The sequence below is a fragment of the Hyposmocoma kahamanoa genome, unplaced genomic scaffold (genome assembly GCF_003589595.1).
Source record: "Hyposmocoma kahamanoa isolate Upper Pololo Valley unplaced genomic scaffold, ASM358959v1 239, whole genome shotgun sequence".
Lineage (NCBI taxonomy): Eukaryota > Metazoa > Arthropoda > Insecta > Lepidoptera > Cosmopterigidae > Hyposmocoma > Hyposmocoma kahamanoa.
In genome coordinates this window covers 264,250-276,395 of record NW_020653756.1, presented here as the reverse complement: position 1 = coordinate 276,395, position 12,146 = coordinate 264,250, and the positions used below count along the sequence as shown (strand labels likewise).

At 42.5% G+C, this 12,146-nt stretch overlaps 1 protein-coding gene across 1 annotated transcript in view; it reads right to left on the bottom strand.

The window, feature by feature from the left end:
• LOC113228733 (Down syndrome cell adhesion molecule-like protein Dscam2) overlaps positions 1 to 12,146 on the bottom strand; it is a 76,846-nt gene that overhangs the window by 1,330 nt on the left and 63,370 nt on the right. Inside the window, exons 12-29 of the mRNA XM_026462095.1 lie at positions 5,105 to 5,258; positions 4,655 to 4,803; positions 4,484 to 4,574; positions 4,057 to 4,238; positions 3,687 to 3,968; positions 3,465 to 3,584; positions 3,217 to 3,393; positions 2,972 to 3,116; positions 2,721 to 2,869; positions 2,438 to 2,645; positions 2,203 to 2,357; positions 2,048 to 2,118; positions 1,723 to 1,957; positions 1,507 to 1,634; positions 958 to 1,126; positions 756 to 882; positions 405 to 577; positions 152 to 334 (exon numbers count right to left, since the gene is read on the bottom strand). Coding sequence (XP_026317880.1) covers positions 152 to 334; positions 405 to 577; positions 756 to 882; positions 958 to 1,126; positions 1,507 to 1,634; positions 1,723 to 1,957; positions 2,048 to 2,118; positions 2,203 to 2,357; positions 2,438 to 2,645; positions 2,721 to 2,869; positions 2,972 to 3,116; positions 3,217 to 3,393; positions 3,465 to 3,584; positions 3,687 to 3,968; positions 4,057 to 4,238; positions 4,484 to 4,574; positions 4,655 to 4,803; positions 5,105 to 5,258 — 2,898 coding nt within the window. The remainder of the gene's footprint in view (positions 1 to 151; positions 335 to 404; positions 578 to 755; positions 883 to 957; positions 1,127 to 1,506; positions 1,635 to 1,722; positions 1,958 to 2,047; positions 2,119 to 2,202; positions 2,358 to 2,437; positions 2,646 to 2,720; positions 2,870 to 2,971; positions 3,117 to 3,216; positions 3,394 to 3,464; positions 3,585 to 3,686; positions 3,969 to 4,056; positions 4,239 to 4,483; positions 4,575 to 4,654; positions 4,804 to 5,104; positions 5,259 to 12,146) is intronic.

The window sequence follows — 12,146 nt, the reverse complement described above, 5'->3', positions numbered from 1 at the left end:
CGCCAGCGCGCGCACGGCCCACGAGGCGCGCTCCTCGCCCCAGGCGTTGCGCACGGCGCACGTGTAGTTGTCGGCCAGCGCGCCGTCCAGGCCTGCGGGGGGGGGGGTCAGCGGCGGCGGCGGCGGCGCCGGGCCGCGGGCGGCCACTCACTCGGGATGACGAGCGCGTCGCCCTCCAGCAGCAGCCGCGGGTCGCGCGCGACGGCGGGCGCCGGGCGCCGCCGGCTCCACGTCCTCAGCGGCGGCGGGACGCCGACCGCGTCGCAGACCAGCCGCACTCGGGCGCCCAGAGCGGCGGTAACGCCGCGTCCGAACGAGGTAATTTTCGCTGGCGCTGCGAACGAAACGGAACGGCCTAATCCTCTGAGATTCTCGCGCGGCGACTGTGACGTAGTTGTCCCCACCTCGTCCGTTCGGTTTCCTGGCGACGACCGCGCTCGTCTCGCCTTCCCCCGAGGACGTAGACGCGGTCACCCAGAACTCGTAAACTTGTTGCTCCTGAAGCCCGCTCACCTCCACGTGGTACTCGTCTTCGTTGTCCTTGTGTACCACGGTTAGCCGGTGATGCTGGCTCGTTCTGCGTTCGCATTCGAGTATATCATATTTCTACGTTATTAGTTTGTTACTAAACTCTGTGTGAAGTAGTTTTTACATTCATTTACGCATCAAGCGTTGAAATAAATAAACAATTTTATTATTAGTATCATTTGCAAATCCAACCACAAGACAAAATAGTACACAAAAATAGATGCTACCTCTGAGGTCGACTGTAAACTGTATAGTGCTTGATCTTGCCATTCTTTTGCGTTGGTGCTAACCAACTCACTTCGATTGAGTCTTCTGAACTTGCGAGAGCTTTGATGTCGGCCGGTGCCCCTGGAACTGTAAATCCGAATTCAATCAAAACAGCAAAACCTCACTGCTTCTTTTGCGAGTTTAACTGAATCAATGACTTACTGTCCTCGTGAGTTGTGCAAAAAATTGGTTGAGAAGCAGGACCGGCTCCGACGGAAGTCCTCGCCCTCACTGTGATGGAATAATTCGTAGCTCGCAGGAGCGATTGTAAAACAGTTTCCATTGAACCAGATCTTCGAGTCTCGACTTGAGCTTCTAGGTTGTCTACTGCCTATAATTTTTATTTATTTATTTATTTATTTATTTTTACCTCTTACAACTATCATTACAGGTATAACCTAATACAATAGTGTAGTTAGTAACAAAATATTTACGTACATGTTAACTGTAACCAACTTCCATTGATATTCTACAATATACGGCCTGTGCGAATTCATTCAGAGTACAATCGAACAAATCAATGTCGTGTGATACCGCGTTGAGGTCACGCAGCGCCCGCATATGGGGCGCGTTGTGCAGCAGATTGGTGCGCGCGCGCTGCACCCACATTAGCGGCGGCCGTAATATATCACCAGTTACACTCGTATCATTCTTAAGTCTCGTACGTAACTTGTTAAGAAATATTAATAATAAGGTGACATTAACACGTACCTCGAAAAGTAATTCGTAACCTAGAAGAGTACCACCGCGTAAATTCATAGGAGGAGCCTCCCACCACACTCGAATGGATTGCGCAGATAAAGGTTCACACCGAACCCTTTCTGGTGGCGCTTCTGGTACTGTAACATAATCACATGATCTTTATATTGAATTTAACTACAACCAGTAGCAGCATACAATATTTATTTCATTTTAGAGTTAACTAACCTCCTTCAAGCGTAGTGGCGGTAAGAGGAGAACACGGCGGACCTGCACCAACGGCATTGAACGCACGCACCCTAACCTCGTAATGTGCATGAGTTCTAAGAGCTACTATGACGGCCTGCGTCGCTCCCCACCCAGACGTTGTAAGCGCTTGAGACACATTCTCGCTGGCGCCAGCTTCTCTCCACGTCACTACATAGCCTAAGAGTTCGCCGTTCCAAGAATCTTGTGGTGGGGCCTAAGAAAAAAGTATAAAATTAACTTAATCACTCGATGTGGTTTTCTGTTCATTTGTAATAAACACGAAATGTATAACGACGTTTCGTACCTGCCATTTGACAAGCAACTCTCCTGGAGCCGATGCTTGAACTTGCACATTATGCGGAGGCTCAGACGGTGCTGTAATATAAAATTGCGATGTTTATTTTTCCATGCGATTACAAAATTTGTAATAGAAACTTAACTGCATTGATATAAACAAACCTTCTTGTAACGTTTGCACAATGACAGGATCTGAATATTCACTGTCTCCGATAGCGTTGACGGCTGACAACCTCAACGCATACGCCGTGGCCGGTCGCAGGCCTTCCACTCTATATTCGAGAATTATATCAGCACCTGGCTCGAAAGATTCCTGTCTGTAAACAAATTTAATGTCAACTTTTGAAATACTAGAATATTCTACTGTAATTACACTATGAGTGGTATAACAATTTACCTTTCATGGACTCTATCTGCCGGTATATCTCTGGTGGGAGCCAATGTCCAATCGTCTCTTTCCGTCCTGTGTCTGTCGCCTACGACTCTGTACTGTAATCTGTAGACGTGTACTCGGGCGTTACCGTCGTAGCCTCGGCGCCAGGCTATAGTCGCGCCACGAGCTTCCCGTCGGGATATATGGAGACTTCGTGGAGATTCTGGGAATTCTATGGATGGAAATTTTTAACTTATTACTGACAACCTGGCACAAAAAAATTCAAAAACTTATATCCGGTTCATACCTTGAACAGCTAAGTAGATAAGCAATTCATCCCTCCCATAGGCATTTTCAGCTCGACATCGATATACGCCAGAGTCTTGACGCTCTGCGTGCGCTATACTTAACTGGGAGCTAGCACCACTTTCTGATCTTTTTTCTGATACAGACACCCTGTAATTAATTATACTCAATCTTAACGACTGATTACAAAATACAAAATTTTTAAATATTCTTGTTCTGCAGATTGGACGTTAACACGGAATCATTACTTACCTGTATGTTGTTAAATCGACTCTCTTCATGTTGTGTGTCCATTGCATCTGAATAGGCGGGTCTCCTCTGGCTTCGCATTGCAAATTTGCTTGTGCTGTACGTTTTACTGTCATATTGCGGGATGAGAATTCGAAGTGTGCAGGCTCTGTAAAATGTTTATCAATTATTTGACAATTGGGAGGCTTTTAATATAATCAAAACAAAAAATTAAGTACAGTATTTGGAGGGAATGGACATAAATTTACCATTAACAGATACTGTAATAATTTTCGTAAGCCCTCGGCCGATCCCATTCTCTGCTCGACACATGTACTGGCCCTCGTGGTGATGGGCTGCCGGCGAGATGCTCAGGGACCCGTTCGACAACACTGCGTATTGCAGATCCATATTTGACACTGGCCTGAAGTCTCCCACACCGGATCCTGAAGTAATAAAACCGTCAGTTTATTCAAAGAATTATCTAAGTATCGTCAAAAAAAACAAAACTTCTTACCGTGTCCTTTAAGCCACGAAACTCTCGGTTCAGGATAACCTTTTGTGGCACAATGAGCTAATATTTGAGTGCCTAATAGTGCAGATACATCTTGTGGTTCAATCAACCACGACGGTGCCACTGTAAGCAGGATGATCTAATGAATTACGGAGTAGTCAGTTACCTGTTACACAAAATCAAACAAACAATCAGCGCTAAAATCAAAATCAAAATTAAAGGTACCTTTAACTGCCAATCTTGCAGTGTGGTTAACTTCAGCTGCAGAATTACTGGCGACACATGTGTATTCACCGCTATGTTTTGACGTCACATGAGAAAAGATGAGAAAACTGAACTCATTTAGTGATTTTTCTTGAACCCCTAAACCTGAAGGTATGTGCTGTCCATCCTTCAGCCAAGAAAAGTATACAGGCTTGTCTCCTGACGTTATTCCGCACAGTACTTGGACAGAACTGCCTTCAACTAAATCCATTGGAAACGAAAATCCTGCTATTTTTGGCGGATCTGAAATTAGAAAATATTTATTACAGTGGACCAAAAATACGATAACCATCATCCACTTTATAAATGGATTTTGGTTGATAGTACTTACTTCTGACAAAGATCTGGATATTTTTTTGAGCGTATTGGCCAGAAGGCGCCGAGACGCGACACGTGTACATGCCGGCATCAGCTTGTTCCGCCGGCCACAGCAGCAACTCCCCGCTTGTGCCTGAAAGGGTTCTCCCGCCGGTAGTACTGACGTCTAAACCACCTCGTTGCCAACGGATCTCACTAAAGGAACGCAAATACAAAAACTATTCTGATGACTCCAAAGACTAAAATGATTTCTCTATTACACTACACCGATTTAGAACTCACCCACAATAGAACAGTTATTACAGAAGTTATTCACAGGGTCGGAGAATATCAACAATTTGAAAATAATATGACACAAAAAAGAAAGTTAAGAACGATAAAGACAGAAACAAATAAAAAGGAAACTTATAATTTTACTAAGCAAATGCACCTCCATCAACCTGATTGGAAATCCGGAATAGGGACAGTAGATGGTTGTGTTGGCGCCGGCGACCACTCGGATCGGGCCTACGTTCCTGATTGATGGAGGTCCTGGAATAATGCAAACAGGATATATTTAAGGAATTTGCTGGGCTTGATTTTACATCCTGTATGTTAAGACGATTTCTTACCATACACATTGAGTCTGGTAGAGTGCTCCACGGTTCCTCGGGAGTTTTGCGCGCGGCAAGTGTAGCGGCCGCTGTCCTCGGGTCGGACGGATGTCAGGTTCAAATAGCTAACAACATCGCCGTTCGAGTTCATGAACTGTGTGATACTTCTGTAAAGACAACAATTTTAATCATATTAGTCCATAGCGCTATAGCGCAAGTTTCTTATAATACTTATATTTTTATTATTTGTATTTTTTTTACCTTGTCAATTGTTAGTAGCAATACCTCTTGCTAACGGTGAAGGAAACCGTCATGATGTAAACGACACATCAAAGAACGTTCACAATATTTGGAACGTTTGATGATGCCAACTACATTGGCTATAGCCTAAACTCTCTCTCTTAGAAAAGATCCGTGCTCAATAGTGGAACATACGGGTTGATAGTGTTGATGATGATGTTTTGTTACCTTTGCGGTGTGGAATGTTCCTCAATGGGCTGCGAGTCCAGAAGCCAGGTGAACCTAGGTGCCGGAGAGCCTGAGGCCACGCAGTGTAAGGCAAGTGCTGGCCCAGGGTGCAAAGCTTGCTCGATGAATGTGTAATGCAGCTCGGGTGTTGTGTCTGGAACAATTGCAGAACAAAATAATGGTACGAAAATTTAGACCCACATTTTGTATTTTTTGTGGATCTGCGTTACATGATTTTACATGTGTTTATCATATTATTTTTCTACAGAAGCGGCTTCCCATCACGATACAAAGAAATATTGTCGGCTAATTTGTAGCGAGCGAAATTGGTTCGTGTATTGGCTTTCGGCCGATGAGTGATGTCGGCACGCCGATGCGACCGCGGCGGCGAATAAATCAGCGCGTCAAAACAAAATCCAATCAACGGCTGGCGGGGCCGCGACTCGACCACGCCGCGAGCCAACACAACGAGGATATATGAGTTCGCTTATAACGGATCATAACGCGCGCCATTAGCGTGAAATATCGCCCTCCTGACGACCATGCGTCACGGAGGTTATGCCAAGACGTATAGACCTATCTTTCTTGTTGTTTAGGAAATGCTACAAAATGAGCCTTATTGAAACGGACAAGGAATATACAGTCGTCTAGTGCAATATGTATTGTACAGTACAATGGTTTATTCCAAACTACTACTAGCTTTCATAGTTTATTGGCGTCTCAGACTGTCTCTACATTAGCAATAACTTTTAACGACGTTCATAACGCCCTGCAATATTAAACGCAGAGCACCGGTTTATACTGTACCTAATCTAAGCTGAAGTTAACTAAGAAGCGAAGCCTGTGACCCCGCCCGGCGGCGGTCGTAAAGTACGGCAAAGCCGCTGACTTATCTGCTCCTGAATTTAGCAGGGTTCTAAATTATTGTGATCGGGAGTGTGCACGAAATGTTTATTGCAGGTCGCATCGCCTTTCGCCGCCGCGCTGGCCGACTATTGTGTGTACCTGTACGGCACTGTCCATTTTGGTAGGAATAGCTGTAGCAGAAGAAAAAAGTGGAACGGTGTCGAACACAGGAACATACATTTTAAATAAAAGAATGTCTTATTTAAGTTTGTGAATATAATTATGGTACTCGGACGTTACTCTAAAAAGCTTAAGGTGGTATTTATACGGCTACCTATTATAGACCATGCCGTGCCATTGTTCTCTGTCATAACTTCGGCGGTATCGCGCCGGCGGCGCGGGCGGCTGCCGCACCGGCAGCGCTGGCAACGCGCCCGCTCGCCGCCCGCTTGTGAAAACATCACTCGTTCCGTTTACTCCAATTGTTCGGCTCATTTCTCTCACTGAATTGTTTCCGAATTAGGAAAATGTCCCAATTAAAAATTCAGCAAAACCCTGGGAGTTTTAGACGAGTTCATTTCTTTTGTTGCCACTTCGAATGGCCGGTAAAGCGGCGTTATTTGTTTAGGCCCCTTTAACCAACTAACATCGAAATAAATTTAATTCAGTATAATAACAGCAGGTAGTTGAAGAATGGTGCTGTTGACCCACGACAAACGAGTCCTTATTGCAGGTCATATATTAGCGGCATATTACGCTCTCTGTCACACAGCACGAGTTATGACCAGCTCGGCGGCTTACATTCCATTACTATGAGATTAACATCGTCTGACTGCGACCAAGTGGTTACCTATCGTAAGCTAGAAACATAATCATGTTACAGAATTTTGTTTCTCCGAAAACCTTTTATTGATAAAGACTTTTATTGAATAGATTTTGTTTCATTTGTCCGAAAACATCGATCGAACATCGATCCGGTCGGTTTCGAACCGACTTCGACGGCGACAGAAGAATTTTTTCTGAGAGTTTTTTCTGAGTGTTTCGATCTTTGTATTAATAATTATAACAAACTAGTGGAGTAATTTCACAAAAAATAATTGAATATCAATTCAATAAAAATTTAATTAATACATATAATAGCGACATCTCTCGCCAGGACTGGTAGCTGTAAAGGTACTAACTGGGTGATAAATCTGTCATTGATTTCTCATAGATGGCGCTACGACTAAAAAGTCGTTGAAAGACCAAGTACAAAGACACGACGCAAGCACATAGAAAAATTCGTGAGGTCCGTTGGTTCGTTCCGTGGCTTAGTTGGTATAGCGTCTGGCACGGTATGCAAGAAGACGTCGGTTCGAATCCGACCGGATCGAAGGATTTTTTTCTGAGTGTTTTTTCTGAGTGTTTCGATCTTTGTTTTAATAATTATAACAAACTAGTGGAGTAATTTCACAAAAAATAATTGAATATCAATTCAATAAAAATTTAATGAATATTTTTATTTTGTAAAAAAGCCGTATCCATTACACACTTTTTTGTTACATTATTTCTTATTACAGATATTAAATGTATTAGAACGTGTCGCATAATACAACTAGTCAAATTACAACACCTTGCATCTTTAGAAAATATGGTAAACGAGGTGCAAGTTAATTTGATCGAGTTGTAGTCGCTTGCTTCTTTCTTTCGGATCGTGCCGCTTTTTCATACACTAACCTATCAATACTAACCTAAAATTGCGTAAGTGGGACTTGCAGTGCACCATCTAAGTACAGTTCAGAATTTTGGAGCTGTACCGTAAAATTGTATGGCGGTATTTTATCTAAGAATAATAATTTTGCCGAAGCGCAATCTAAATTATATGGAAACAGACAGCATAACAAACATGATTAGACCAAATAAACTTCTGGCCAAGGAATACGTATGTGTAATAATTATTCTAATAATAAGTTTTCGGACAAACGATACTTCTGCTGTAAGATATTTTTGTGTTGCAAATTTATACCAAAACTGTCATCGCACTAATGAAATCGAACTGTTTTTTAATGAAATTCGGAAAAAAGAAATTCGAGTTTGTGATAGGTTACCCGACCAAGAACAATGTTTCACGGTTTTAACTCCAGTATAGGTAATAAAAGGCATATAACTTGTGTGGTTGTCGGTCTTGAGCTGCGACATTACATTATATATTATTATATAGCCTGTGGTGTTTTGCGGCAGATAAAGACTCGTAGGTGTTAATCATAGGTCGTTTGAGGTAATTTATTGAACCATGGTAGGATCAAGATTAGAAATAATTTAACAAATTTAGTATGTCGGTACGTATCTCTTTTCAAACAGATTCCAATTGGGTTTAGCGAACTCGGCTGAAACATGTTAATGCTCACGTTTGTTATTACAGAGCGTTGTGCGTTGTGCGACGGACCGCGATAGTCACGGTGGCTAAAGGCCTTGCTGAAAGTGGGTAGATATTTACCCTAATACTTTTGCGTTTATTGATCTACAACGTTACATGAGTACCATGAATATAAAAGATTCCGGGGAAGAAAAAAGACTAGAACGAAAATTTTTCTTTAATAATCTCAAAATATACACTTGAGAAATTACTATGAGTTACTTATCTTTCGTGTTGACAAAAGCACCTACTTGCGACGACATGTACTCTTAGAAATGCCTCCTCACAATTGCAGATGTAGGTAAATAAGCTGCATTATGCTACGCAATGGGGCGTCTCATTGACCCCGTTTTCCAAATACGCCACAGATTCACATAGTACGAGTCTACGCATGTGCCTAATAGCTGCATGTGTGTAATATACAAGCAAGTATCGTAGGTATATGTAACATCGATGAGAGCAGCCGTATCGATTATCGGCCCGTAATGACCGGAGGCTGCACGTCACTTCTCCGTGTGGTTTGTTGTAATCAAGTCACTAACGCGAACGTATTGGATGCTATTGTTTCAAATTGTGTGCTAAAGATAGGAGTTTATTAATCCTACTATCATTTCATTTTAGTTTTCAGATATTAATGTCCCACTGCAGAGCAAAGGCCTCCCTTCCCTTTTTTCACTCTTCGCGATTTAACGCCGCTACAGACCAAGATCTCATATATGCGTCCAATTCGTCATGTCATCTCGTTCTGCGTCTTCCACGGCTTCGTCTTGCGTTTGGTGGGATCCACTCCGTGGTGATGGTTCTGTTGTCATTAGCGTAAACAATTGTGCTCTATAAATTTTCAGATTTTTGGGTTGGGTAGATGAATAAGGTATCTCTGTCTACAAGACAGGTGAAACTACTTGTCACGTTTGCACCTAGTGAGTTCGTTAAGAATTTTTAATCGCAGCATGTTTGATATGTTCAGATTCCAAGCAATAACCGCTACTACTACAACGCCTGAGCCGGCCCTCAGCGATCTAAAGTAGGTCTTGGCAATCTCTCTCCAATCTTTGGCCCGAAGTTCGCACAGATCAGCTGCCACGGCGTCGCTCTAGTGACGGTACCTGAGTCGATCGATTGATCTTCGTCCAGTGGAAAAACACAGATATGCTCCCGTCACATTTCGCTCATCTCCCGATCTTTCCGAATGGCCTAGCCATAAAAACCTGTAAAATTGTAACAGCCTGAACTCATCACGCTCATATCTCAGCTCTTGTGTCACGTACCATCGTCAATTTCGAGCATCGCGCTGAACGGTTTATGCTGTCAGTTGTCTCGAGCCACCAATATGGCGCCGAGATTTATTCCCCACACCAGCTACGATACATCTTCCTTATGATAGCCTGTCAATGATATCAATGCCTCCATTACTTTATCTACTATCTTGTGGCAGTTGTTGTAAGGTCCACGTTAATAATATTTTAAAATTGTTGATGTATAATATACTCTAGAATAAGTATATATATACACACACACACACACACACACACACACACACTTTCGTCGTTGTTTAGAAATATTAAGTGATAATAATAATATCGAGTTCTTTGGTTTTCGCGATTGTTACACATAGGAAATGAAACCATTTTTCCGGATTTAAATCACGTATATTTGTTTTGAAATAATAATAATAATAATAATAATAACGCACACTCTCAACATAGCCCCACACTAGGGAAACCCTGTGTTGCGGGTGCCATGGACACACACATAGACAATCACAAATTACACCCAAATTCACGAGAGAAATAAATGTAGGCCATACAAATATTTCTCCCGGCCCGGGAATCGAACCTGATACCTCTGCGTGGCAGTCCGGCATGGCAACCGTTCGGCCACAGAGGCAGTTAATATATTATAGTTAATATATATACAGTGAAAGTAGATTATCGCGCTCTTGGGTATTGGGTAAATGCGGCAGTGTACAATTAAACCATATTGATGCATCTTCTTAACATAAGCACGGGCTTTGTTTTGAGTCTTTCTTTCAACAGTAAGTCTAACTGGATTTTGTGCTGCTTTGTTTATAAGTGATCTTCTAATGGGGAGGAAACGGCCGCGCACATCCTACTACACTGGTCTACAGGGCAAAGTACCTTGGAGTGCCGAGGTCGCTCCCCGAAAACTTCAGCAAACCGAGGAGGTTGCTGAAATTCCTGGAGGAACTTGGGTGGCACGAGTAGGACCCTCCACACGTAAAATAGGCGATTTGTCGTCGAGTTGCGGACACCGGCCCGTTGCACCAAGTACAAAGTAGTAAGTAGTAAGTATGCGATCTTTTATTTTATTTGTGAAATATACGTATATAGTCAAATTATTTTGCGAGAAATCATTAAAAATATAAATTTTCCGACTGAATTCCAAAATTGCTGTAAAAACTTTCTGTAACATTTTAGAACATAGGTTAATTATTGATCGGTTATATAATGATATTGTGAACGTATAGTGTGACGCGGCATTCGTGACATGTAAAAGTGGACCTACTAGAAAAAAAAGAGTAATTGCGTGGACTAAGTATGTCAGCGATGCTTACGAGCAGGTCAGATCGAAATTTAAATTATGGAAATTACATGGAAAACCTAAAAATGGAGTAATTTATTATGAAATGATTGAAAGCAGAAAAATTTTCAAAGGTAGATTAAAGTGGTGTCAAAATAATCAAATGCAGATAAAAACGGTTAGAATCGCGGAACATCACATGAACAAAAAATTTAATAAATTTTGGAAATCTACAAATAAATTAAATAGTAGGCCAAGCCTGCCCGTGAGCATCGATGGAGTAAGTGACGCGGCTGAGATTGCTCACATGTTTAGGGATCTTTTTAAGGTCAAATCTTAATTCCCTTCAGTAGAGGGGTTAGATTATAAACTATGTCCAGACCAGCCCATGACAAGTGTTAGTGCTAAGGAGGTAGCGTCTATTTTGCTCAATATGAAAAGAGGTAAGTCGCCTGGCCATGATGGCTTGAGTGTCGAGCACCTGCGCTATACTGGAGTTCATTTGCCGAGAGTTATTTCCTTATTGTTCAATGTATGCCTTATACATTCATACTTGCCCCCTGAGTTGCTTCGGACTGTTGTGATACCTGTGGTAAAGAATAAGACGGGAGATGTGTCTGATCGGACCAACTACAGACCCATTTCGTTGGCTACCGTCATTTCCAAGGTGTTTGATGGTATATTAAACTCTCGTCTCAAAGAGCGTCTACAGTTTCATGATGCGCAGTTTAACTTTAGACCAGGGTTATCTACAGAAAGTGCGATTTTGAGCTTTTGCTTTAGCAGACCGTTGAATACCATACGGAGAGGCGGACGCCGATTTATGCTTGTTTTTTAGATCTCTCAAAAGCTTTCGATCTGGTCAGATACGATATCCTGTAGGCGAAGCTCGGTTCGACCGGATTGCCACGTGACGTACTGTCCTTGTTTAAAGTTTGGTACAAAGATCAGGTCAATACTGTGAGATGGAATGACAGACTATCTGAGCAGTATGGGTTGGATTGGAGGGGATTGGATGTGGGATGAAGTTGGATTGGGTGGGTTGACTTCGCCCAAGCTTTTCAATTTATATATAAATGAGTTGATCGCAAAACTCAGTCCCACACGCTGCTATGAGTCGGCTGCTACGTAGATGATGTCTGCGTAAATAACATAAGTTACGCAGATGACATGGTGCTGTTGGCTCTGTCCGTCAGCGCGCTTAGGAAGCTTGTTGCTGTCTGTGAGTAATATACCGCGTCACATGGTCTAGTATACAAG